Source organism: Taudactylus pleione, unplaced genomic scaffold, assembly GCF_031769625.1.
Source record: "Taudactylus pleione unplaced genomic scaffold, aTauple2 ptg001917l, whole genome shotgun sequence".
NCBI lineage: Eukaryota > Metazoa > Chordata > Amphibia > Anura > Myobatrachidae > Taudactylus > Taudactylus pleione.
Window position 1 is genome coordinate 45,944 of NW_028286314.1, and position 27,953 is coordinate 73,896.

The window sequence follows — 27,953 nt, forward strand, 5'->3', positions numbered from 1 at the left end:
ACACAAGTTATTTATTGTATGTGGTGGGGTACTTAGGGGTTTCCTTTGATTATTGTTTTTATGCTGAGTGGTCACTTAGGACCTGATTCAGACCCAGACGCTAAGAAGCATTCGCTCGTAGCGTAGACTTTAATACTGTATTGATGATTTGGACAGACAGCGGGAGACTCCGCAATTCTCCCCACGTGCCTGTTCCTCCACCTTCTCTCATCTTGCTTCTGTTGTGTTACTCTTGCTTCATCTCACCATACCTTTTCTGGTATTGAAATGGGGTTGGTCTCCCATTCTTTACTCCCTACAGTTTCTACTACCTCTTATTTGTCTGGGGGTGTTTGGGACCTCTCCCCTCTGTTGCTAGTCCTTGATTTCAGTTTCCCCAAAGGTGCTTCCTTTAGGAGGTTTAATCCCTTTTGGCTGGCACAGATGGGAGCGGCTTCTGAATTACTTGCTGTCGCTGTCCGGGATGGTTTCTTCACTGACAATTCTGTTGTAGTTAGTTCTCCGGTGCTTTGGGATGCTTTTAAGGTTTTTGCATTCTTTTAGATGGTAGCTCTTTGTAGTTGTCTCATTGAGTAACCACATTAGGTTTTATTTATGCGACAAGAGTCCTGTGCTCCTTTGCAACTGAGCTCTGAGTTTAATCTCCCCAACTCTATTTTTATAGGTTTGCAGCTTGGGCATGTGCTTGGTGCACAGTGGGGGGGGGGGTTCCTGTCCTAGCTGAGTTACCTGTGTGAGCTCTGCTTCGTAATCTTCTTTTTATTCATCCCTTTGGGCGGCTATTGATTCTTGAACTTTACAGGCATTATGGGGAGGTTGATCTTGGTCCCCTATCTGATGAGGACTGGAGCATTGCTTTGGGCTCTCCTGGGGTGGCCATGGTGTATGCCCGATGTCAGCAAATTCCAGTTTATATCCTCCAGAGTTTACTGGACACCAGTACATTTGGAGAAACATGGGAGGCTGGTTTCCACTTCTTGTCCTAACTGTGGTGAACCTGGTCCTGGAATTAGGCATATTCTTTGGTATAGCCCTAGCCAACCCCCCTTGTAGCCAATCCCCCTTGTAACATTATGTCATACTTATTTCCTTGTGCTTTTTTGATGTTCTGTTGTTATCCGCATAACTTTGTGTATTTTTCTGATATTTCTATCACTATTTCTTTTGTGTGCTCAACAACTGCGTTTTCATATTTGTATGTTTGCTTGTTTAATGTAAAAAATCTTTTCAGTAAATATACTTGATGAAGAAGAAAAAAAAAAGGCCTCATAAATCCACGATGTGCAAATATACTGTATTAAATCTGTAATTATGTAATTATATTTTGTAATTATATGATCATTATGGGACATTTTGGTACATACATTTGGGAGGTGGCCAGAATCAACTACTGTCTATGGTCATCCGCCGACCATACTGTGAGGACTCCCTGACATGAAAAGACAACCAGCAGCTCGGACCATGTAGAGAATGGCTGGATCGCACCCAGTTGGGCCACCTACCTTTGTGGACGCTGACACTGTAGTGACAATGAGCCTGTTGTGTATCCGGCATCAGTAGTAACTTCTACCCTCATTTTCTGTTGTCGCTCCAGGGTTGTGTGCGGCTGCGTCTGCTGCGTCTACCTGTTTCTCCACCGTGTCACCTTGCTCTTCATCAATAACAATGAACGTATCGGAAAACTGCTGCGAAACAAGTAGGTACATTTATTTTATCCTATGTCCTGTGTAGGGATTAACTATATTTTATGTGTATCAGGGACCAGCTGTACGTTGCGGCTTCCCATGAAAACATCTCATGTAACTAATGTATTAATCATGTAACACTGGGCCTGATTCAGAGGTGAAGGCAAATCCCGCCATGGCTGCCCGGATTTATATTGAGGCGCCCACTTGCATCGTCTAAAGTCCGCCACTTGCATACACTGACACAATCGCTCGCACCATCGACCTGAGCGATCCTATGGTTGCTCAGAATATTCATCGATAGTAAGCCGCCGGAGCTTTAACCGCTGCATGCGAATTTGCAGTTGCAGGCACAGACATGCTCCCAAAATGGTCGCGACACGCCTGCGTCTGAGTCACACTCCCCCCTTTAGCTCCTCCAAACACCCCCGACTGCAAACTGCGCCTAAGTCCACACTGCGACCGCTGATGTGTGACTCATTCACAAAAGCAGTACAAAAATGATCTCTCAATGCCGCAAATCTCAGCAGTGCCTCCACCTATCTTATCTTATCCACCAATTATCAGTCACCGTGTGCAAGTCCCCCACTTAGGGCCAAATGTAATAGGTTGAGGTTTTATGATGAGTTTGAAAATGCCAGAGAGCGCAGCAAGTCTGATGACTTTGGCCTCAAAGTCGCCAGATGTAATAGACGGCGATTGCTTTGTCTTAGTGTGAAAATCAACGACGAGTTTCATCGATTAAAATTATTCAAATATTGTTGAGCCATAATTATCTCAAGATTTTATTAGTGGGGTCAATAATATATTTTAAAAATACTCAAAATTATGCTTAAAAAAATATTTTGGTGCTGACTGTCAGATTCAGCCAGCTCGACTGCGTCTTATGCTAAAGCCGCAGCTGATTTTCTACAAACTGAGACGCCCACCTGCAGCGACTTATGCCAGCGCATTTCTAGCTCGGAATGTCTTTAGATGCCACCATCGGATGCATCATGGATCGTGCCACCAACACTTGCACCAGCTCTATGACACGTGCAGTCTTTACATATGGGTGTGGCCTCCTGTGTCTGCGCGGATCATCATCTTTGGACGCAGCCGATTTCAGCGACATGCCTGCGTCTGCTTAGCTGACCCGTTACCTCCCAGGTACATTCGCTAAAATCCACAGACTCTGCATCCGAGTCCGTACTGCGGCTTTAAGCGGTAACAATCGGGATGCTTGCACAGTCTTACAACAGCGGCCGTTTGATTGTGACATCGCCACCTCTGAATTAGGCTCTCTATGTTAATTAGGGCCATATTCATGAATGAATGATAGAAATACTAATTAGATTACAAACTACAAGAGCCAGCACGGATGTACTTCTATCATTAATTCATTAATATGGCTTCAATTAACATAGAAATAATGTTGCCTTCATAATTTAAAAATGTTCTTTTTAACCTCAATGCCCCAATAATAAATTAATGAAATAATTATGGCCCATCAGAATAGTTGTTATTGTGTGGGGCCCCTCGGTAGTGACAGATATGGGTAATGTGGCTATTTGTTATGTTGTGCCTGGGCAGACAGCACAGAACGCCCGCAGGGTGAGCGATCTCGCCAGCCAGAGGCACCATTTTTATTCTGTGCATTTCTGGCCGGTTTGGAAGTCGCCGGTTATTACATAAGACAAATTGTGTGTCTGAAATTCCAAAAATCAGGACAGTGACTTGTATCCAGTGTAGCGTGATTCTGGCGGATTTCTGGCAACTTTGGGCCTAAGGGCCGTATTCAATTTGAGGCGAGAAGCCGTTTTCGCATGTTTTGGCGGAAACTTTTCACCGATGACGTAATTTTCGCCTGTTTTGATCTTACTTGTATTCAATTTGGAATACTTTTCACCTAGGCAGAAAGTCAATGCTATGTAATAGGCGGAAAAGTTTTGCCCATGAATAGCAGGCGGAAAAAAGTACAGAATTGGGCTTTTGGGGTGCAACGTTGCGGGAACCCCCGTGCAGCCTTCAGACAGTACCCCAAAGGTAAACTGTGTCAAAAAAAATTTCAAAAAGACTTAAGAACACCCCAAAAAATCACTTTGAATTTGGGTGCGAAAAACAAATATTGGGGGACAATTAAAAAATAGCGAACTTGACTCTGGGGGGGTCCCCAAGTATGCCCCAGGTGTTTTTTTCATTGCAGGGGCTTGTGGCAGGTGGATTTTTCACGATTTTTTAAACTTGACTTTAGCAACTTTAAAATATGCTGACCCCCATTTTCAAGTACCCCAAATTTGCTGGGATAAGTTATTATCTGCAAAAAACCTCCTGAACACTATTCTGCATCACTTATACAAAAACGCTATTTAGCAGCTATTGAGCCCGTTTACAAGCACCAAATACCTTCAGCCAGCCAAATCGGGGGGTACCATAGGGAACCCCCATGTCAGAGCATCATTTGGGGGGTGTCAGGCTGATTTCCCCAAATCTGACAGCACTTTCCGCCTATTCAAGTTTCGCCGGGTCCCGTTTTCACATACTTTCAAATTGAATACGGCGATACGCGGGCACGCGCGCGATACTTTTCCGCCTGCAAAACAGGCGAAGTAGATGAAAAATTATTGTGGGTCCGCTCAAATTGAATACGGCTCTTAAATGGAGGTGGACCTCACAATGCTAATATGCACGCAGTTGGTTGATGTTATTAGTACGGCGTATGCACAAGAGTCGCACTGCGAATGCATCCCGATGGTTACTGCACAGAGAGGCAGAACGAATTTGGACGCAAGAAGTGGGGATTTCAGTGGGCGTTTCTTTAAAGAAACAGGGGAGAGTGGTTAGGCAGCCGCGGGCGTGTCACGGGCGTATCGCTGATATCTGCTGCATCTATAGATGCAGAACCACTAACACCAGCCGAGAGAAACTACACTTACCATAGGACTGGTGCATGTTTTGATGGTGTGCGTATGGCGTGTCTAATGACGCACCGAAACGGACTTGCACCGCTGCAAGTGGGCGACTCACTAGGAACAAAATCGGCAGCGGCATTAGCAAGACGCAGACGCGGCCTTTGCCTCTCATCTCATTCTGTAACATACGGTGACATATAACTCGCTGAATAATGGCCAATAAGCATAAAGTGTAAAGTAAGTAGATTATTACGTACAGGCTGAACCATGTTTTGTGACGCTGGCGTGCAGCGCAGATGCGAGTGATGGTGAGCTGATAGCGAGGAACTGGCATCTCTCAGCCACTGTACCACAGATCCACGCCTGCCGACCTGCCGCTCTTCCTGAGCGTAGCCCTCTCGTTACTCAACGACCAGCTCATCAGTGAGTCCTGAACAATCACAGCACATATGCTTCATGCTAGGGATTGCCATTGATAGTTAGCAATAATCGATGGTTAACTGTTGATGGACAATGGTTTTGCCATCGATGACAGAGAGCCAATGGTTCTTCGCCATCGATAGATGAGTGGGAGCCGCAGTTTGTTTTTTACAGGATGATGCCCCGCCCCCAGCACCCACTAAGCCCTGCCCAGATTTTGGGTTGGTCCGCGGCCTGCTGTTGCCCCAGTAGCACTGTGGCCCCAGTAGTGGTGGCCATCGATGGTTCACCATAGATGTTTGTTGCACCATCGATGGTGATCACCAATGGACCCATTGATGGACACCCCACCAGTGGCAATCCCTACTTCACAGCCATCTACCCACTAAATGGAAGAGAAACTAATTACACGTCCATCACCTCCAATATGCCAGATGTCCTGAGTGATGTGAGACAGACATTAACACCCTCTCCTGCTCCCCTATTGCAGTAAGATAGTCTACGCTGCCTTTGTCGCCCTGGTGTTGGCCAGCATCACCTTCCCGCATGGATTTGGCCAGTACATGGGTGGGACTCGGGTAAGTAGTACGCCATGGACATTTCATGAAATAGGAGCAATTATACCTCTGGTGGCCCCTGACCCAACTCTTTGCCTCTGTGCAGTTAACCATGAAGGAACATTTGGAGACTTTCTTCAACAACATCACCTGGGGTGTGGAGGAGCTATCCCTCAGTGTAAACGCCTCGCGCCAGCCGCCAAATCCCACGTATGATAACAGCTGGCTACAGTGGACACATCCACATCTGTCTTCTCTGGAGAAACTCGCCATCTTTGTAGTTCTGAAGGTAAGTAGCGCACATGTGGCTGTTAGAGGTGGATGTGGCCCTTTTTAATCCATTAGCTATTGTACCTACGCTTAGTCTGCAACAATATACTGTATAAGTTACACTAAATATTCCATAATGAAGAACTGCAAGGTCAAACTTCTGTGATGACACAACTACACTACTTGTATTACATTCTACTTATACATCTAGCAGTGACTCAGGGTATGACCGCAGGTGACAGAACATCCTCCTTATTCCTGTGTTATACATCTAGCAGTGACTCAGTGTATGACCGCAGGTGACAGATCCTCCTCCTTATTCCTGTGTTATACATCTAGCAGTGACTCAGTGTATGACCGCAGGTGACAGATCATCCTCCTTATTCCTGTGTTATACATCTAGCAGTGACTCAGTGTATGACCGCAGGTGACAGAACATCCTCCTTATTCCTGTGTTATACATCTAGCAGTGACTCAGTGTATGACCGCAGGTGACAGAACATCCTCCTTATTCCTGTGTTATACATCTAGCAGTGACTCAGTGTATGACCGCAGGTGACAGATCATCCTCCTTATTCCTGTGTTATACATCTAGCAGTGACTCAGTGTATGACCGCAGGTGACAGAACATCCTCCTTATTCCTGTGTTATACATCTAGCAGTGACTCAGGGTATGACCGCAGGTGAAAGATCATCCTCCTTATTCCTGTGTTATACATCTAGCAGTGACTCAGTGTATGACCGCAGGTGAAAGATCATCCTCCTTATTCCTGTGTTATACATCTAGCAGTGACTCAGTGTATGACCGCAGGTGACAGAACATCCTCCTTATTCCTGTGTTATACGTCTAGCAGTGACTCAGTGTATGACCGCAGGTGACAGAACATCCTCCTTATTCCTGTGTTATACATCTAGCAGTGACTCAGTGTATGACCGCAGGTGACAGAACATCCTCCTTATTCCTGTGTTATACATCTAGCAGTGACTCAGTGTATGACCGCAGGTGACAGATCATCCTCCTTATTCCTGTGTTATACATCTAGCAGTGACTCAGTGTATGACCGCAGGTGACAGATCATCCTCCTTATTCCTGTGTTATACATCTAGCAGTGACTCAGTGTATGACCGCAGGTGACAGAACATCCTCCTTATTCCTGTGTTATACATCTAGCAGTGACTCAGTGTATGACCGCAGGTGACAGAACATCCTCCTTATTCCTGTGTTATACATCTAGCAGTGACTCAGTGTATGACCGCAGGTGACAGAACATCCTCCTTATTCCTGTGTTATACGTCTAGCAGTGACTCAGTGTATGACCGCAGGTGACAGAACATCCTCCTTATTCCTGTGTTATACATCTAGCAGTGACTCAGTGTATGACCGCAGGTGACAGAACATCCTCCTTATTCCTGTGTTATACATCTAGCAGTGACTCAGTGTATGACCGCAGGTGACAGATCATCCTCCTTATTCCTGTGTTATACATCTAGCAGTGACTCAGTGTATGACCGCAGGTGACAGATCATCCTCCTTATTCCTGTGTTATACATCTAGCAGTGACTCAGTGTATGACCGCAGGTGACAGAACATCCTCCTTATTCCTGTGTTATACATCTAGCAGTGACTCAGTGTATGACCGCAGGTGACAGAACATCCTCCTTATTCCTGTGTTATACGTCTAGCAGTGACTCAGGGTATGACCGCAGGTGACAGAACATCCTCCTTATTCCTGTGTTATACATCTAGCAGTGACTCAGGGTATGACCGCAGGTGACAGAACATCCTCCTTATTCCTGTGTTATACATCTAGCAGTGACTCAGTGTATGACCGCAGGTGACAGATCATCCTCCTTATTCCTGTGTTATACGTCTAGCAGTGACTCAGTGTATGACCGCAGGTGACAGAACATCCTCCTTATTCCTGTGTTATACGTCTAGCAGTGACTCAGTGTATGACCGCAGGTGACAGAACATCCTCCTTATTCCTGTGTTATACATCTAGCAGTGACTCAGGGTATGACCGCAGGTGACAGATCCTCCTTATTCCTGTGTTATACATCTAGCAGTGACTCAGTGTATGACCGCAGGTGACAGATCCTCCTTATTCCTGTGTTATACATCTAGCAGTGACTCAGTGTATGACCGCAGGTGACAGAACATCCTTTTTCCTGTGTTATACATCTAGCAGTGACTCAGTGTATGACCGCAGGTGACAGAACATCCTCCTTATTCCTGTGTTATACATCTAGCAGTGACTCAGTGTATGACCGCAGGTGACAGATCATCCTCCTTATTCCTGTGTTATACATCTAGCAGTGACTCAGTGTATGACCGCAGGTGACAGAACATCCTCCTTATTCCTGTGTTATACATCTAGCAGTGACTCAGTGTATGACCGCAGGTGACAGATCATCCTCCTTATTCCTGTGTTATACATCTAGCAGTGACTCAGTGTATGACCGCAGGTGACAGAACATCCTCCTTATTCCTGTGTTATACATCTAGCAGTGACTCAGTGTATGACCGCAGGTGACAGATCATCCTCCTTATTCCTGTGTTATACATCTAGCAGTGACTCAGTGTATGACCGCAGGTGACAGAACATCCTCCTTATTCCTGTGTTATACATCTAGCAGTGACTCAGTGTATGACCGCAGGTGACAGAACATCCTCCTTATTCCTGTGTTATACATCTAGCAGTGACTCAGTGTATGACCGCAGGTGACAGAACATCCTCCTTATTCCTGTGTTATACATCTAGCAGTGACTCAGTGTATGACCGCAGGTGACAGATCATCCTCCTTATTCCTGTGTTATACATCTAGCAGTGACTCAGCGTATGACCGCAGGTGACAGAACATCCTCCTTATTCCTGTGTTATACATCTAGCAGTGACTCAGCGTATGACCGCAGGTGACAGAACATCCTCCTTATTCCTGTGTTATACATCTAGCAGTGACTCAGGGTATGACCGCAGGTGACAGATCATCCTCCTTATTCCTGTGTTATACATCTAGCAGTGACTCAGGGTATGACCGCAGGTGACAGAACATCCTCCTTATTCCTGTGTTATACATCTAGCAGTGACTCAGTGTATGACCGCAGGTGACAGAACATCCTCCTTATTCCTGTGTTATACATCTAGCAGTGACTCAGTGTATGACCGCAGGTGACAGATCATCCTCCTTATTCCTGTGTTATACATCTAGCAGTGACTCAGTGTATGACCGCAGGTGACAGAACATCCTCCTTATTCCTGTGTTATACGTCTAGCAGTGACTCAGTGTATGACCGCAGGTGACAGAACATCCTCCTTATTCCTGTGTTATACATCTAGCAGTGACTCAGTGTATGACCGCAGGTGACAGAACATCCTCCTTATTCCTGTGTTATACATCTAGCAGTGACTCAGTGTATGACCGCAGGTGACAGAACATCCTCCTTATTCCTGTGTTATACATCTAGCAGTGACTCAGTGTATGACCGCAGGTGACAGAACCTCCTCCTTATTCCTGTGTTATACATCTAGCAGTGACTCAGTGTATGACCGCAGGTGACAGATCATCCTCCTTATTCCTGTGTTATACATCTAGCAGTGACTCAGTGTATGACCGCAGGTGACAGATCATCCTCCTTATTCCTGTGTTATACATCTAGCAGTGACTCAGTGTATGACCGCAGGTGACAGAACATCCTCCTTATTCCTGTGTTATACATCTAGCAGTGACTCAGTGTATGACCGCAGGTGACAGAACATCCTCCTTATTCCTGTGTTATACATCTAGCAGTGACTCAGTGTATGACCGCAGGTGACAGATCCTCCTCCTTATTCCTGTGTTATACATCTAGCAGTGACTCAGGGTATGACCGCAGGTGACAGATCCTCCTCCTTATTCCTGTGTTATACATCTAGCAGTGACTCAGGGTATGACCGCAGGTGACAGATCCTCCTCCTTATTCCTGTGTTATACATCTAGCAGTGACTCAGGGTATGACCGCAGGTGACAGATCCTCCTCCTTATTCCTGTGTTATACATCTAGCAGTGACTCAGTGTATGACCGCAGGTGACAGATCCTCCTTATTCCTGTGTTATACATCTAGCAGTGACTCAGTGTATGACCGCAGGTGACAGATCATCCTCCTTATTCCTGTGTTATACATCTAGCAGTGACTCAGTGTATGACCGCAGGTGACAGAACATCCTCCTTATTCCTGTGTTATACATCTAGCAGTGACTCAGTGTATGACCGCAGGTGACAGATCATCCTCCTTATTCCTGTGTTATACATCTAGCAGTGACTCAGTGTATGACCGCAGGTGACAGAACATCCTCCTTATTCCTGTGTTATACATCTAGCAGTGACTCAGTGTATGACCGCAGGTGACAGATCCTCCTTATTCCTGTGTTATACATCTAGCAGTGACTCAGTGTATGACCGCAGGTGACAGAACATCCTCCTTATTCCTGTGTTATACATCTAGCAGTGACTCAGTGTATGACCGCAGGTGACAGAACATCCTCCTTATTCCTGTGTTATACATCTAGCAGTGACTCAGTGTATGACCGCAGGTGACAGAACATCCTCCTTATTCCTGTGTTATACATCTAGCAGTGACTCAGGGTATGACCGCAGGTGACAGAACATCCTCCTTATTCCTGTGTTATACATCTAGCAGTGACTCAGTGTATGACCGCAGGTGACAGAACATCCTCCTTATTCCTGTGTTATACATCTAGCAGTGACTCAGTGTATGACCGCAGGTGACAGAACATCCTCCTTATTCCTGTGTTATACATCTAGCAGTGACTCAGGGTATGACCGCAGGTGACAGATCCTCCTTATTCCTGTGTTATACATCTAGCAGTGACTCAGTGTATGACCGCAGGTGACAGATCCTCCTTATTCCTGTGTTATACATCTAGCAGTGACTCAGTGTATGACCGCAGGTGACAGATCCTCCTTATTCCTGTGTTATACATCTAGCAGTGACTCAGTGTATGACCGCAGGTGACAGAACATCCTCCTTATTCCTGTGTTATACATCTAGCAGTGACTCAGCGTATGACCGCAGGTGACAGAACCTCCTCCTTATTCCTGTGTTGTGCTACTGTCTCTTTCATTTATATTTAGACGCTCCTGTTACAGTTATTATATTTGGAATATACAACAACTTAGTGTCTCATTCCCATCATCTCTCCCTCTCCAGTTCTTCTTGCTGCTCTTTGCAAACACCATGATCATCCCAGCCGGATACTTCCTGCCAGTGTTTGTATATGGTGAGTGACCTATAGGGGTTCGGTGTATATATGCTAAATAATCGCAATGTCAACATGTTCATGAATGTCGATATCTTGTTTTTCTTCTCATTTTGTTAATAACGGTAATCCAAACACTATCTGAGCCCTAAGGTAACCCTAATGGTAACACGAACTCTAACCCTTACAGTAACCCTAATGGTAACACTAACTCTAACCCTTACAGTAACCCTAATGGTAACACTAACTCTAACCCTTACAGTAACCCTAATGGTAACACTAACTCTAACCCATACAGTAACCCTAATGGTAACACTAACTCTAACCCATACAGTAACCCTAATGGTAACACTAACTCTAACCCTTACAGTAACCCTAATGGTAACACTAACTCTAACCCTTACAGTAACCCTAATGGTAACACTAACTCTAACCCTTACAGTAACCCTAATGGTAACACTAACTCTAACCCTTACAGTAACCCTAATGGTAACACTAACTCTAACCCTTACAGTAACCCTAATAGTAACACTAACTCTAACCCTTACAGTAACCCTAATAGTAACACTAACTCTAACCCTAATAGTAACACTAACTCTAACCCTTACAGTAACCCTAATGGTAACACTAACTCTAACCCTTACAGTAACCCTAATGGTAACACTAACTCTAACCCATACAGTAACCCTAATAGTAACACTAACTCTAACCCTAATGGTAACACTCACTCTAACCCTTACAGTAACTCTAATAGTAACACTAACTCTAACCCTTACAGTAACCCTAATAGTAACACTAACTCTATCAATTACAGTAACCCTAATGGTAACACTAACTCTAACCCTTACAGTAACCCTAATGGTAACACTAACTCTAACCCTAATGGTAACACTAACTCTTACCCTTACAGTAACCCTAATAGTAACACTAACTCTAACCCTTACAGTAACCCTAATGGTAACACTAACTCTAACCCTTACAGTAACCCTAATGGTAACACTAACTCTAACACTAATGGTAACACTAACTCTAACCCTTACAGTAACTCTAATAGTAACACTAACTCTAACCCTTACAGTAGCCCTAATAGTAACACTAACTCTATCCCTTACAGTAACCCTAATGGTAACACTAACTCTAACCCATACAGTAACCCTAATGGTAACACTAACTCTAACCCTTACAGTAACCCTAATGGTAACACTAACTCTAACCCTTACAGTAACCCTAATGGTAACACTAACTCTAACCCTTACAGTAACCCTAATGGTAACACTAACTCTAACCCTTACAGTAACCCTAATGGTAACCCTGGGCACATGTAGCAGCACCGTAGTGAAAGCCATATGACTGAGGGCCTAAATCAGAGGTAGACGCTAATCCCGTTGTGGCTGCATCTGTGTACGCAGCGGTACTAAGAAGTTATGCCAATGCCACAGCTGTTGTAGTATGTACAGAGACACCAACCAGCTGCGTCTCTAATCCGCCTCTTGCGTACAAAGACGCACCATGGAGCTTCTCAGCCACCCTATGGCTGCTCAAAATGTGCCAGTAGGAACTAAGCCGCCAGGGTCAGTGAGGCTGTGTACAAAGACATAATCGCTGGCTGTGACACGCCCACAAAGCACTCAACACGCCCCCATTTGACAAGCCATACTTCCCCCCCATTACCTCCCATAAACGCCAGTGACGTGCTGTAGGGATGGCCATCAGTGTGGTTACCATCGATGGTGATATAGCAAGCGGTTATCGATGGTAGCCAACTATGTAATGGATGACCATTGATGGTTTCACCAACCGATGGTCATCCCTGTTATTTAACTGACTGGCTCGTGGGCCAATCAGAGCCTGGGGGTGTCAGGGGGGGGTGGAGCTATGCTCCGTGTCCCAGCACCTTGTAAATAAAAAAAAAGTGTTAGGTTATGCTGTGCCATCGATGGAGGGAAACCATCTAGTTCTCCCCCATCAATGGTAAAAGCATTTGACAAAGGCCATAAACCATCGATGATTATGAATTATCGGTGGTCGATGGCTATCCCTAACGTGTGGTATGGTAAGTAGCTGGGGAGGCACACATGGAGATGGGTCCGAGTGCTGGGAGCCTGTCTCACCCCCTACTCACTGTAACTCTCCCCTCAAAGATTTGAGGCTCCTGAAACTCTCAAATTTACCAAGAAGTGAGTTTAGTTGAGAGTGAGTTGGCCGATGGTGAAGCAGAACGAGATTTCTCTCCCGAGTAGAAGGTTTTGCAGGCGATTACTCACCCGAGATTGCTGTGTCTTCTCTCTGCAAAACTCTCCCGAGCAAGCAGCCTGCACATATCAGTGAGATATATCAGTGAGATATGTGTAAGCTGCTTGTGTTCTAGCCTGTCAAAAAAAAACGGGTTAAAAGTTTTTTAAAAAATTACATAGGGCCCCCCCCCCTAAAGCTTAATCAACCCCGGACTTGCCAGCCAGTCCTGGTTTCTAAAATTACGGTCTGGTGCTGGTTTTAAATATAGGGGGTACCCTACGCTATTCTTTTCCCCCTATATTTAAAACCAGGACTGGCCCTGCAGCCAAGTGTTGGTTTCTAAATTATGGTGGAACCCTACACATTTTGTTCCCTGTAATTTTAGAAACCAGGACTGGCTGGTAAGTCCGGGGTTGGTTAAGCTTTTGTTTTTTTAACTTTTAACCTTTTTTTCACAATTTACAGGCAGAAACATAAATGGATCACAGCGACCTGTATATGTTTCTACCAAACTCGCAGATCACAGGCAGGTGTAATTATTTCACAAGTTTTTACAGGAGAGTTTTCCATCTCATGAGAGTTTAGAAACTCTCTGCTTGGTAAATTCCCGAATCCTATCTTCACCAGTGAAAAGGTTCTCTAGTTTTGCCGATGGTGAATTGAAGAGAGTTTGCTAACTCCAGTATTTTCCCATAGCAAAGGAAATCTCTCGCCCGAGTTTTACATTCGTAAATTTGCGAGTGGGAAAAAATGCCCAAACTCTACCAAGTTTGCAAACTCTCCCAGACTTGATTCTTAGTAAATTTACCCCAAAGCCTCAGTTTCAATGGATTCTACCTGCATCACTGTGTCTTTTCTTGCTGCTCCGATCTCTAAACACTGCAGTGCACATCCTGGTCACATGACACATCCAAGGTGTCCATCAGTGCTCAAGGCACACCCCAAAATACTCAGAGGCATGCCTCTATTAGCTCACTTTCTGTACAGCTTACTGCCCATGGTGTGGCCCCACCCCCAGCTGTACAAACAGTGTCTGACTATACAGAAGTGAGGCTGAGCTGTTGCTGCCTCATCTCTCGTCTCCCTGCAGTCCCAGGAAGCCCCACAAAGCTGGTGAATGTTACCTATAAAAATTATTACAATAAACAATGATGAGGTTTATAAGTTATAAATCTCTTCTTTGTATTATTCTATTTATTTTATATCAAATCTCAGGAGTATGACAGGAGAGGCTCTGCCTCCCCCTGCCTACCCTGACTGCACGTCCCTGATAAACGCACACTGACTGCCAACTACTTTGCATCCAAATACTCACTACGGGTAAATCATGCACAGTACAAAATACATCGGCCAACTGCGCAGATATCGGCATAGCGCCCACCTGACAATGCTAGAATATAGTGCACAATACCGGATTCTGAGGCAGAGCCATCGAAACCTTTAACTCGCCAGCAACAGAGGTTTTCTTGCTATCGCTGGCATTAACCCACACCGGGGGTAAAATTTGCCGGCTTTTACAAGTGCCATGGCGGGACAGTGTAAGACATTTCCATTCTTGTTCTGTAATCATCGGCAATAACAGATAAAATGCTTTATTTATTGAATAAAAAAGTAATTCAAAGTTTAAGAATTTTTTTTATTTTTGTTATATTTTTATTTTAATTGTAACCATATTATTTTGTGGCACAAACTGAAATATTTTCCACTGCTTATGCACCTGCCCGCTAGCCTATCTAGAGATCTGCAGAACATTGCTATTTCCCACCTGCCCCCTGACAGCTGCAGAACATTGCTCTGTCCCATCTATCCTGAGACAGATACATAGTGATATATTCTGCAGATTATGCCACTATTCATGCAAATGGTTGATGTTTTCCTAAGTCGCTAAAAAGTCGCACAACGCAGGTGTCACGTGGTGTGTACGCAGTGAGGCGCAGTGGCTACTCAGACACACGAACATGCATTGACTTAACTGGTTGCACACTCAGAAGCTTAATCGCGAGAATCCGCGCATAGCCTGGGGCCGGTGCATGTTTCCATGCACCAAACAAAAGACGCACAAGGTGGGCGTGTCAGTCCTCGCACACTCAGGTGCACGCTTGTACATGAGGGGAAGGGATGATACGAGGATTAGCATAAAGTCACAGGTGCGACTACGGCAACAGACGCAGCGCGTGTAACTCAGAGCGAGCCCTCAGTGATCTATCCTGCAGATTATTACATCCCTGACCTCTCTAGGAGCTAGAAATGATTAATTACACTTTCCCTACTGAATATCTACTAATATTTCCTATAGGTGCTGGATTAGGGCGACTCTATGGAGAATTAATTGCCAAAATCTTCCCTGACGGGTTCATCTCAGAGGGGATCCCTATAAGGATCACTCCGGCAGGATATGCACTAGCAGGTGACAGCGTTATAATCTCTCCAGTGATCTACATAACATCACCCCGTCTGTCACTGCGCCCCCTCTATAACTCCTGCTTATTCTCTATATCACTCTCCCCCTCTCCTCATTCTCTATCACTTCCCCCTCTCCTCATTCTCTATCACTTCCCCCTCTCATTCTCTATCACTTCCCCCTCTCCTCATTCTCTATCACTTCCCCCTCTCCTCATTCTCTATCACTACCCCTCTCCTCATTCTCTATCACTTCCCCCTCTACTCATTCTCTATCACTTCCCCCTCTCATTCTCTATCACTTCCCCCTCTCCTCATTCTCTATCACTTCCCCCTCTCCTCATTCTCTATCACTTCCCCTCTACTCATTCTGTATCACTCTCCCCCTCTCCTCATTCTGTATCACTCTCCCCCTCTCCTCATTCTCTGTCACTCTCCCCCTCTCCTCATTCTCTATCACTCTCCCCCCTCTCCTCATTCTCTGTCACTCTCCCCCTCTCCTCATTCTCTATCACTCTCCCCCCTCTCCTCATTCTCTATCACTACCCCCTCTACTCATTCTCTATCACTCTCCCCATTCTCTATCACTCTCCCCCCTCTCCTCATTCTCTATCACTACCCCCTCTCCTCATTCTCTATCACTTCCCTTCTACTCATTCTCTATCGCTTCCCCTCTCCTCATTCTCTATCACTCTCCCCCTCTCCTCATTCTCTATCACTCTCCCCCTCTCCTCATTCTCTATCACTCTCCCCCCTCTCCTCATTCTCTATCACTACCCCCTCTACTCATTCTCTATCACTCTCCCCATTCTCTATCACTCTCCCCCCTCTCCTCATTCTCTATCACTACCCCCTCTCCTCATTCTCTATCACTTCCCTTCTACTCATTCTCTATCGCTTCCCCTCTCCTCATTCTCTCACTCTCCCCCTCTCCTCATTCTCTATCACTCTCCCCCTCTCCTCATTCTCTATCACTCTCCCCCCTCTCCTCATTTTCTATCACTCTCTCCCCTCTCCTCATTCTCTATCACTACCCCCTCTACTTATTCTCTATCACTTCCCCTCTCCTCATTCTCTATCACTTCCCCCTCTCCTCATTCGCTATCACTTCCCCCTCTCCTCATTCTGTATCACTCTCCCCCTCTCCTCATTCTGTATCACTCTCCCCCTCTCCTCATTCTCTATCACTCTCCCCCTCTACTCATTCTCTATCACTTCCCCTCTACTCATTCTCTATCACTTCCCCTCTCCTCATTCTCTATCACTCTCCCCCTCTCCTCATTCTCTATCACTCTCCCCCTCTCCTCATTCTCTATCACTCTCCCCCCTCTCCTCATTCTCTATCACTACCCCCTCCTCAAGGTCTCTCCCTGTGTTCCCCTCTCCTCACCCTAAATCACTGTCTCCCTTCCCTCCTTGCTTTCTCTTCCACTGTGTCCTATCCTCACTCTCCATCACTGCCTCCCCCTCCATCACTGTCTCTCCATCTCCACTGTCTCCCTCTCCTCCTCAGTCTCTCCGTGTTCCCCTCTCCTCATTCTAAATCACTGTCTCCCTTCCCTCCTTGCTTTCTCTCCCACTATGTCCTCTCCTTGCTCTCCATCACTGTCTCTGTCCTTCTCCTTGCTCTCTATCCCCCCCTGGTGTCCTCTCCTCACCCTCCATCACTGTCTCTGTCCTTCTCCTTGCTCTCTATCCCCCCCTGGTGTCCTCTCCTCACCCTCCATCACTGATTTCTGCCTGCATTAAATCTGTCTCTTCTCTTGCAGGTGCTGCAGCTTATTCTGGAGCTGTGACTCATACCATCTCTACAGCTCTGCTCGTATTTGAATTAACAGGACAAATGTCCCATATTCTTCCTGTCCTGATTGCAGTTCTTATAGCAAATGCCATCAGCCAAAGTTGCCAGAACTCATTTTTTGACCTTATTGTCATTATCAAGAAACTTCCATATCTCCCAAAACTGGCGATGGGAAAGAACAGGTAAAACTGGACTGGAAGTGAGGGTTGGTGACCCTGGTGGGAATGACAGGACAGTCCGGGCTGGACAGGAGTCTGGGTAACTTAGCCCGGGCATATGAATCCTTAGTCACTGGAGTTGCGTGGGTATGACTGGTGTAATCCACAATCTTGTTTTCATTCCTAGTGCTCATGATGTATGTGCTGAGGACTTCATGGTGACGGACCTGCAATATCTGGTGCAAGGATTTAAATACAAGGACATCCGGACTATCCTGAAATCGCCTGATCTGAAGCAGTTCCCCATAGTGGATGCTGAAGGTTCTTCCTCTTATGTTTCATTCATTCTTCTGCTCTATTTTTGTCCTCTAATGTACCTTTCTCTCCTTTCTATGGCTCACCATTAACTAACATCCAAGTTCAAGAGAAATCTGTAACCCAGTAGACAGTAGGTCTACAAAGACCATGGGGCCTGTATCTGAGTGGCACGCATTTCCAGCCTTCATGCTGATTTACATCTCTCCATCACCCTGTTTCTCAAGCTATCAGCATGCCATTGTCATCAATCTCCCCAGTATGCCTTATAAGTCTCTTCCTTCCACCAGATTCTAAGATCCTCCTTGGTTCTGTCAGCCGGAAAACTCTCAGCAAACTCCTGTCAGATCAGCTTAGCACAGAGCGGAGGATCCAATATATGATGGACCAGACTGGGAACAACATGGACCACAATCTAACAGTGACTGTGAGAGAACAAGTTGGGAGTTGGGTGGAGGAGATGTCAGGAATGTGTGGGAGACACTTGAGGAGACAGATTTAATTGTTAGAGCAGGGATAGGCAACCAGAAACACCTCAGAGGCCACATGGTGCCCCCCTAACCTTTAAAAGAGACGTACATTACCCTTAACCATACTAGCCGTCAACGAAAGACTCATACCTGTAATAACAGCAGGTATGTAAGCAAATGCTATAAGCCATATGAAACAACTCTGATTATAAAGCAGGCAAAGGGCTTTGGGTAAAGGACGGTAGTGAGAACAGGAAGATGATAGAGCATTTGGAGGGAAGAGAAATGGAATAAAGTGGTGTAAGAGATAGAGAGAGACCGCTTTTGGGTGGATGGTGGTGGGAACAGGAAGATGACAGAGCAGTCGTGATGGAGGGGATGATGGGAACATGTCAGAGACATGTGAGAAGAAGGATTACATAAAGTGATGTTGGAGATAGAGATAGAGCTGTAGGGTAAAGGATGGTGGTGGGAACAGGAAGATGATAGAGCAGGGGTGATGGAGGGGATGATGGGAACATGTCAGAGACATGTGAGAAGGATTACATAAAGTGATGTTGGAGATAGAGATAGAGCTGTAGGGTAAAGGATGGCGGTGGGAACAGGAAGATGATAGAGCAGGGGTGATGAAGGGGATGATGGAACCATGTCAGAGACATGTGAAAAGAAGGATTATATAAAGTGATGTTAGAGATAGAGGGAGAGCTGTAGGGTAATGGACGATGGTAGGAAGATGATAGAGCAGCTGGATGTGGAGCAGACTGAAGGCTAGACACTTGTATAACCTTATTTCTTACATTTCAGTCTCTAGGGGATAATTCCACTGGCAGATCCAAATTGTCCAGATCTGGTGAGTATTTACGGTTATTATTTCCTGCTAGTTATCACTTCACAGTTAAGGTGCCTACAAGCTTGGCGATGTGCTCACGATCCGACATCGTGTCCGATTTCCCCTTGAACTCTCTCCAGCAGCTCCCCGGCAGTCGTGGGCACGATTTGGTGTTAAAAACTGTCCAATGTGTCAAACGATCTATCGTGCTTCCTAACTATGCCAGTGTATCGTGACAGATTGTCAGATCTGCCCTACAGCATGGCAGATCTGAAGATGTGACCTGCGGGTATGCGCATCGTGATCGTGAGTGGAAACTCACAATTTGGGCATATTTTACACGATTTGTCGTCACGATTCATCGGAATCGGGCAAATCATGTAAAAAAAATCGCCAAGTGTGTAGGCTCCTCTTACAGTGTGTTATGTCTACATATTTTCTTACTTTGACTCTTCCTCTTAAGAATCAGTAAACTATTATCACATTGACAGAGTTCCTGTGCGGTCAAATTGTCATCTGATCCTGGCGCTCGGTCCGAGTGTCAGGATCAGCCCATGCGTGGCCGACATTAAGAATCTCCAGTACAGGGATGCAGGGGGCATTCGAGATGCGTCAGCCTGTAGTGCAGACAGAGGAATGATCTTATCAGAGTGAGGGGAGATCAGGGGCAATAAGGTCTCTGGACCTCATTCAGAGTTGGTCGAAGCGGCCGCACGGTCGTACTCCACCGATGTTCGCTATACTGCGCATGCGTAAAGTTCGCAATGCGTGTGCGCAAACTAGCCGCTACGATCAGAAATTTCTCTCTCCTTGAACACAACCAGGTCGGTAGTTTGAGTGACAGATGGAGGCGTTTGTGGGTGGTAACAGGGGAAGGTGCTTGAAAACGGGGGAGTGGAAATCCGAACGCAGGCGTGCCTAATTATGCGAACGGTGTTTTATGGGAGTGCATACGGATTATGGGAGTGCATAATTAACAAAGTAGTGTCATGGCACATGTGACATGGGAGGTTTTTACACTGACATGATCGTAGAGCTTAAGAGAGGGTATGGTCAACCTTAAGCTCTACGACCAGTTCCGATGGTCTCGATTAATCCTTATATGCCCGGAGATGACGTGCAATGCATACGAGAAGGGGGCGTATTTTTTTTGTCTTCCGGCCGCTTCCTCCCCCTGGTCGGCCAACTACCGATCCGAACTTAGGGATGCAACTTGCGAGGGAATCATTTGCATATCCGGTCCCTTTTCCCGTACGACCGTGCGGCCGCTTCGACCAACTCTGAATGAGGTCCTCTGTGTATCCTCAACCATGCACTTAAACAGCAGAGAAAGTGGAAGGTCCTGACTCTCATGGGGACACTTATGGGATAAGTATTACAGACCAATGGTGAATGCCTCTTCTATGTGCAATAAAGCGTAAAGAAGTAAACAGGACAACCGGGAGGTAGAGCGCACATACCGCAATCACATAGTTCTATTATGCGGGGTGCTAGTGTTACACACTCTGTAGTGGGAGATCAGATGGACAATGTGTCTCTTTCTGCCGTTACACTGAATGACTCTTATATCACTGATTACACCAGGGATGGGGAGGTCTTCTGTCATTGGAGTCAGTAGTTCTGTTGGGTGGAGAGTTGGTTAGCTTCTCCTGATTATTTGCTCAATGTAACTAAACCTCTATTCCTCCATCTGGGCAGATTCGGAAAATGCAGAGACAACGTACAATGCTCAGGACACTGTGACGTATGAGAGTGAAGAGGTGAGAGACGAGGACCCATCCCTGGCAGCCTAGAGCCCTACACAGAAATGATCCCTTACTCTTGTTGGGTCACTACTACTGGCTGTAGAACCATGAGTGCTAGTGCAATGGGACCACCATGGCCTGGCTCAGTATGGTGTAGGGAGAGGGCACATACTGTGACTGCAGACACCTGACAGGTCTCCCATGTTATGTCATCCCCAGACACAGAGACAGAAGCCCGAAGGACGCAGGAGGCGCTCCACGAAGTTCCGGCACCAGTACCTAAGAATGGTGAGTGGGACTGTAAGGGCTCGTTCAACACGGCGCTCAGTGAATTTTGGGTAAGAACAGCGACAGCACATGGCGGGGGCTACATATCGAATGCCCACACCTAGAGCTTGATTCATGTTCTAGTTGTCTATTCACCACAGTTTGCATCATGTTACATCGGTGAACGCCATGGGCATCATTTACCGTTGGGCAAATTAATATCTGCAAGTCATTACTGTGCGGGCATAACACAGGCTGATATTCTTCTGTATATGGCACTTCATTACATTATACTGTATACCAATAGGGTAATGCCGCTTTCCAGTCTATAACTAACACTATAGGACGGAGGAATATACATTGTTGCACCTGACGTACGCCTGTTTTGCAGGTGGAAGAGTGGGAGTGCCGTCAGCTCAACGAGGTGGTACCGGTAGAGGAGCTGACAATCAATCCAGCTCCGTACAGACTGGTGGAGAAACAGACTCTGTACCAGGTGAGATCACTTAGCACTGATGGAGGATAATAGAAGACTGCTCATCTCAGTTACCTTAACAAGGGTGAGGGGGGCAAAGCCAGAAGATCTCTCTGACGCTTTATTTTACCGACAGTAGTTTAACACCTGGGTGTAACATATTAAGTTACTTTATTTCTACACTGTCACTGCATGGCCTGGGGCCACAGCTGCATATAGGCCCCTACACTACACTGCTCTGTACAGAAAGACAGACACTCAGAGCATGTCACTGCATGGCCTGGGGGCCACAGCTACATATAGGCCCTAACACTACACTGCTCTGTACAGAAAGACAGACACTCAGAGCATGTCACTGCATGGCCTGGGGGTCACAGCTGCATATAGGCCCCTACACTACACTGCTCTGTACAGAAAGACAGACACTCAGAGCATGTCACTGCATGGCCTGGGGGCCACAGCTGCATATAGGCCCTTACACTACACTGCTCTGTACAGAAAGACAGACACTCAGAGCATGTCACTGCATGGCCTGGGGGCCACAGCTGCATATAGGCCCTTACACTACACTGCTCTGTACAGAAAGACAGACACTCAGAGCATGTCACTGCATGGCCTGGGGCCACAGCTGCATATAGGCCCTACATTACACTGCACTGTACAGAAATACAGACACTCAGAGCATGTCACTGCATGGCCTGGGGGCCACAGCTGCATATAGGCCCTTACACTACACTGCTCTGTACAGAAAGACAGACACTCAGAGCATGTCACTGCATGGCCTGGGGCCACAGCTGCATATAGGCCCTTACACTACACTGCTCTGTACAGAAATACAGACACTCATAGCATGTCACTGCATGGCCTGGGGGCCACAGCTGCATATAGGCGCTTACACTACACTGCTCTGTACAGAAATACAGACACTCAGAGCATGTCACTGCATGGCCTGGGGGCCTCAGCTGCATATAGGCCCTTACACTACACTGCTCTGTACAGAAATACAGACACTCAGAGCATGTCACTGCATGGCCTGGGGGCCACAGCTGCATATAGGCCCTTACACTACACTGCTCTGTACAGAAATACAGACACTCAGAGCATGTCACTGCATGGCCTGGGGGCCACAGCTGCATATAGGCCCTTACACTATACTGCTCTGTATAGAAAGACAGACACTCAGAGCATGTCACTGCATGGACTGGGGGCCACAGCTGCATATAGGCCCTTACACTACACTGCTCTGTACAGAAAGACAGACACTCAGAGCATGTCACTGCATGGCCTGGGGGCCACAGCTGCATATAGGCCCCTACACTACACTGCTCTGTACAGAAAGACAGACACTCAGAGCATGTCACTGCATGGCCTGGGGGCAACAGCTGCATATAGGCCCCTGCACTACACTGCTCTGTACAGAAAGACAGACACTCAGAGCATGTCACTGCATGACCTGGGGGCCACAGCTGCATATAGGCCCCTACACTACACTGCTCTGTACAGAAAGACAGACACTCAGAGCATGTCACTGCATGGCCTGGGGGTCACAGCTGCATATAGGCCCTACACTACACTGCTCTGTACAGAAAGACAGACACTCAGAGCATGTCACTGCATGGCCTGGGGCCACAGCTGCATATAGGCCCTTACACTACACTGCTCTGTACAGAAATACAGACACTCAGAGCATGTCACTGCATGGACTGGGGGCCACCGCTGCATATAGGCCCTAACACTACACTGCTCTGTACAGAAAGACAGACATTCAGAGCATGTCACTGCATGGCCTGGGGCCACAGCTGCATATAGGCCCTTACACTACACTGCTCTGTACAGAAAGACAGACACTCAGAGCATGTCACTGCATGGCCTGGGGCCACAGCTGCATATAGGCCCTTACACTACACTGCTCTGTACAGAAATACAGACACTCAGAGCATGTCACTGCATGGCCTGGGGCCACAGCTGCATATAGGCCCTTACACTACACTGCTCTGTACAGAAATACAGACACTCAGAGCATGCCACTGCATGGCCTGGGGGTCACAGCTGCATATAGGCCCTACACTACACTGCTCTGTACAGAAAGACAGACACTCAGAGCATGTCACTGTATGGCCTGGGGCCACAGCTACATATAGGCCCCTACACTACACTGCTCTGTACAGATAGACAGACACTCAGAGCATGTCACTGCATGACCTGGGGGCCACAGCTGCATATAGGCCCTACACTACACTGCTCTGTACAGAAAGACAGACACTCAGAGCATGTCACTGCATGGCCTGGGGCCACAGCTGCATATAGGCCCTTACACTACACTGCTCTGTACAGAAAGACAGACACTCAGAGCATGTCACTGCATGGCCTGGGGGCCACAGCTGCATATAGGTCCCTACACTACACTGCTCTGTACAGAAAGACAGACACTCAGCGCATGTCATTGCATGGCCTGGGGGCCACAGCTGCATATAGGCCCCTGCACTACACTGCTCTGTACAGAAAGACAGACACTCAGAGCATGTCACTGCTTGACCTGGGGGCCACAGCTGCATATAGGCCCTACACTACACTGCTCTGTATAGAAAGACAGACACTCAGAGCATGTCACTGCATGGCCTGGGGGCCACAGCTACATATAGGCCCCTACACTACACTGCTCTGTACAGATAGACAGACACTCAGAGCATGTCACTGCATGACCTGGGGGCCACAGCTGCATATAGGCCCTACACTACACTGCTCTGTACAGAAAGACAGACACTCAGAGCATGTCACTGCATGGCCTGGGGCCACAGCTGCATATAGGCCCTTACACTACACTGCTCTGTATAGAAAGACAGACACTCAGAGCATGTCACTGCATGACCTGGGGGCCACAGCTGCATATAGGCCCTACACTACACTGCTGTGTATAGAAAGACAGACACTCAGAGCATGTCACTGCATGGCCTGGGGGCCACAGCTGCATATAGGCCCTACACTACACTGCTCTGTACAGAAAGACAGACACTCAGAGCATGTCACTGCATGGCCTGGGGCCACAGCTGCATATAGGCCCTTACACTACACTGCTCTGTATAGAAAGACAGACACTCAGAACATGTCACTGCATGGCCTGGGGGCCACAGCTGCATATAGGCCCTACACTACACTGCTCTGTACAGAAAGACAGACACTCAGAGCATGTCACTGCATGGCCTGGGGCCACAGCTGCATATAGGCCATTACACTACACTGCTCTGTACAGAAGACAGACACTCAGAGCATGTCACTGCATGGACTGGGGGCCACAGCTGCATATAGGCCCTAACACTACACTGCTCTGTACAGAAAGACAGACATTCAGAGCATGTCACTGCATGGCCTGGGGCCACAGCTGCATATAGGCCCTTACACTACACTGCTCTGTACAGAGAGACAGACACTCAGAGCATGTCACTGCATGGCCTGGGGCCACAGCTGCATATAGGCCCTTACACTACACTGCTCTGTACAGAAATACAGACACTCAGAGCATGTCACTGCATGGCCTGGGGCCACAGCTGCATATAGGCCCTTACACTACACTGCTCTGTACAGAAATACAGACACTCAGAGCATGTCACTGCATGGCCTGGGGGCCACAGCTGCATATAGGCCCTACACTACACTGCTCTGTACAGAAAGACAGACATTCAGAGCATGTCACTGCATGGCCTGGGGCCACAGCTGCATATAGGCCCTTACACTACACTGCTCTGTACAGAGAGACAGACACTCAGAGCATGTCACTGCATGGCCTGGGGCCCACAGCTGCATATAGGCCCCTACACTACACTGCTCTGTATAGAAAGACAGACACTCAGAGCATGTCACTGCATGGCCTGGGGCCACAGCTGCATATAGGCCCTTACACTACACTGCTCTGTACAGAAATACAGACACTCATAGCATGTCACTGCATGGCCTGTGGCCACAGCTGCATATAGGCCATTACACTACACTGCTCTGTACAGAAAGACAGACACTCAGAGTATGTCACTGCATGGCCTGGGGGTCACAGCTCCATATAGGCCCTACACTACACTGCTCTGTACAGAAAGACAGACACTCAGAGCATGTCACTGCATGGCCTGGGGGCCACAGCTGCATATAGGCCCTACACTACACTGCTCTATATAGAAAGACAGACACTCAGAGCATGTCACTGCATGGCCTGGGGGCCACAGCTGCATATAGGCCCTACACTACACTGCTCTGTATAGAAAGACAGACACAGAGCATGTCACTGCATGGCCTGGGGGCCACAGCTGCATATAGGCCCTACACTACACTGCTCTGTATAGAAAGACAGACACTCAGAGCATGTCACTGCATGGCCTGGGGGCCACAGCTGCATATAGGCCCCTACACTACACTGCTCTGTATAGAAAGACAGACACTCAGAGCATGTCACTGCATGGCCTGGGGGCCACAGCTGCATATAGGCCATTACACTACACTGCTCTGTACAGAAAGACAGACACAGAGCATGTCACTGCATGGCCTGGGGGCCACAGCTGCATATAGGCCCCTACACTACACTGCTCTGTACAGAAAGACAGACACGCAGAGCATGTCACTGCATGGCCTGGTGGCACAGCTGCATTACATGCAATGTATGTGATGTATATGCGATGCAATGTATATGTGATGTGATGTATATGCAATGTATATGTGATGTGATGTATATGTGATGTATATGCGATGTGATGTATATGTGATGTATATGCGATGTGATGTATATGCGATGTAATGTATATGTGATGTATATGCAATGTATATGATTTGATGTGATGTATATGCACTGTGTATGTCATGTATAGGTGATGTATATGTGATGTGATGTATATGCACTGTATATGTGATGTGATGTATATGCACTGTGTATGTGATGTATATGTGATGTGATGTATATGCACTGTGTATGTGATGTAATGTATATGTGATGTGATGTATATGCACTGTGTATGTGATATATATGCACTGTGTATGTGATGTATATGCACTGTGTATGTGATGTGATGTTATATGCACTGTGTATGTGATGTATATGTGATGTATATGTGATGTAATGTATATGTGATGTGATGTATATGCACTGTGTATGTGATGTATATGTGATGTGATGTATATGCACTGTGTATGTGATGTATATGTGATGTGATGTATATGCACTGTGTATGTGATGTATATGTGATGTGATGTATATGCACTGTGTATGTGATGTGATGTAATGTATATGTGATGTGATGTATATGTGATGTGATGTATATGCACTGTGTATGTGATGTATATGTGATGTGATGTATATGCACTGTGTATGTGATGTATATGTGATGTGATGTATATGCACTGTGTATGTGATGTATATGTGATGTGATGTATATGCACTGTGTATGTGATGTGATGTAATGTATATGTGATGTGATGTATATGTGATGTATATGCACTGTGTATGTGATGTATATGTGATGTGATGTATATGCACTGTGTATGTGATGTAATGTATATGTGATGTGATGTAATGTATATGTGATGTATATGCAATGTATGTGATGTATATGCAATGTGTATGTGATGTATATGTGTATGTGATGTATATGCACTGTGTATGTGATGTATATGCACTGTATGTAATGTATATGGGATGTGATTTATATGCAAGTATATGTGATGTGATGTATATGCAATGTGTATGTGATGTATATGCAATGTATGTAATGTATATGTGATCTATATGCAATGTGTATGTGATGTATATACAATGTATGTAATGTATATGTGATGTATATGCAGTATATATGTGATGTATATGCAATGTATGTAATGTATATGTGATGTATATACAATGTGTATAAGATGTATATGCAATGTATATGTGATGTGATGTATATGTAATGTATGTAATGTATATGCAATGTAGATGTGATGTATATGCAATGTATGTAATGTATATGTGATGTATATGCAGTATATATGTGATGTATATGCAATGTATGTAATATATATGTGATATATATGCAATGTGTATGTGATGTATATGCAATGTATATGTGATGTGATGTATATGTAATGTATATGCAATGTAGATGTGATGTGATGTATATGCAATGTATGTAATGTATGTGTGATGTATATGTGATGTGATGTAT

At 46.2% G+C, this 27,953-nt stretch overlaps 1 protein-coding gene across 1 annotated transcript in view; it reads left to right on the forward strand.

Annotated features, from left to right (window-relative positions):
- Nucleotides 1–27,953, forward strand: part of LOC148436192 (chloride channel protein 2-like) — a gene marked incomplete at its 5' end in the record, with an annotated part of 67,858 nt that overhangs the window by 30,821 nt on the left and 9,084 nt on the right. The window contains 12 exons of the mRNA XM_088465223.1: nt 1,595–1,696; nt 5,487–5,574; nt 5,660–5,842; nt 11,034–11,103; nt 15,614–15,724; nt 17,487–17,700; nt 17,864–17,997; nt 18,282–18,418; nt 19,266–19,311; nt 20,989–21,050; nt 21,255–21,323; nt 21,694–21,798. Coding sequence (XP_088321349.1) covers nt 1,595–1,696; nt 5,487–5,574; nt 5,660–5,842; nt 11,034–11,103; nt 15,614–15,724; nt 17,487–17,700; nt 17,864–17,997; nt 18,282–18,418; nt 19,266–19,311; nt 20,989–21,050; nt 21,255–21,323; nt 21,694–21,798 — 1,321 coding nt within the window. The remainder of the gene's footprint in view (nt 1–1,594; nt 1,697–5,486; nt 5,575–5,659; nt 5,843–11,033; nt 11,104–15,613; nt 15,725–17,486; nt 17,701–17,863; nt 17,998–18,281; nt 18,419–19,265; nt 19,312–20,988; nt 21,051–21,254; nt 21,324–21,693; nt 21,799–27,953) is intronic.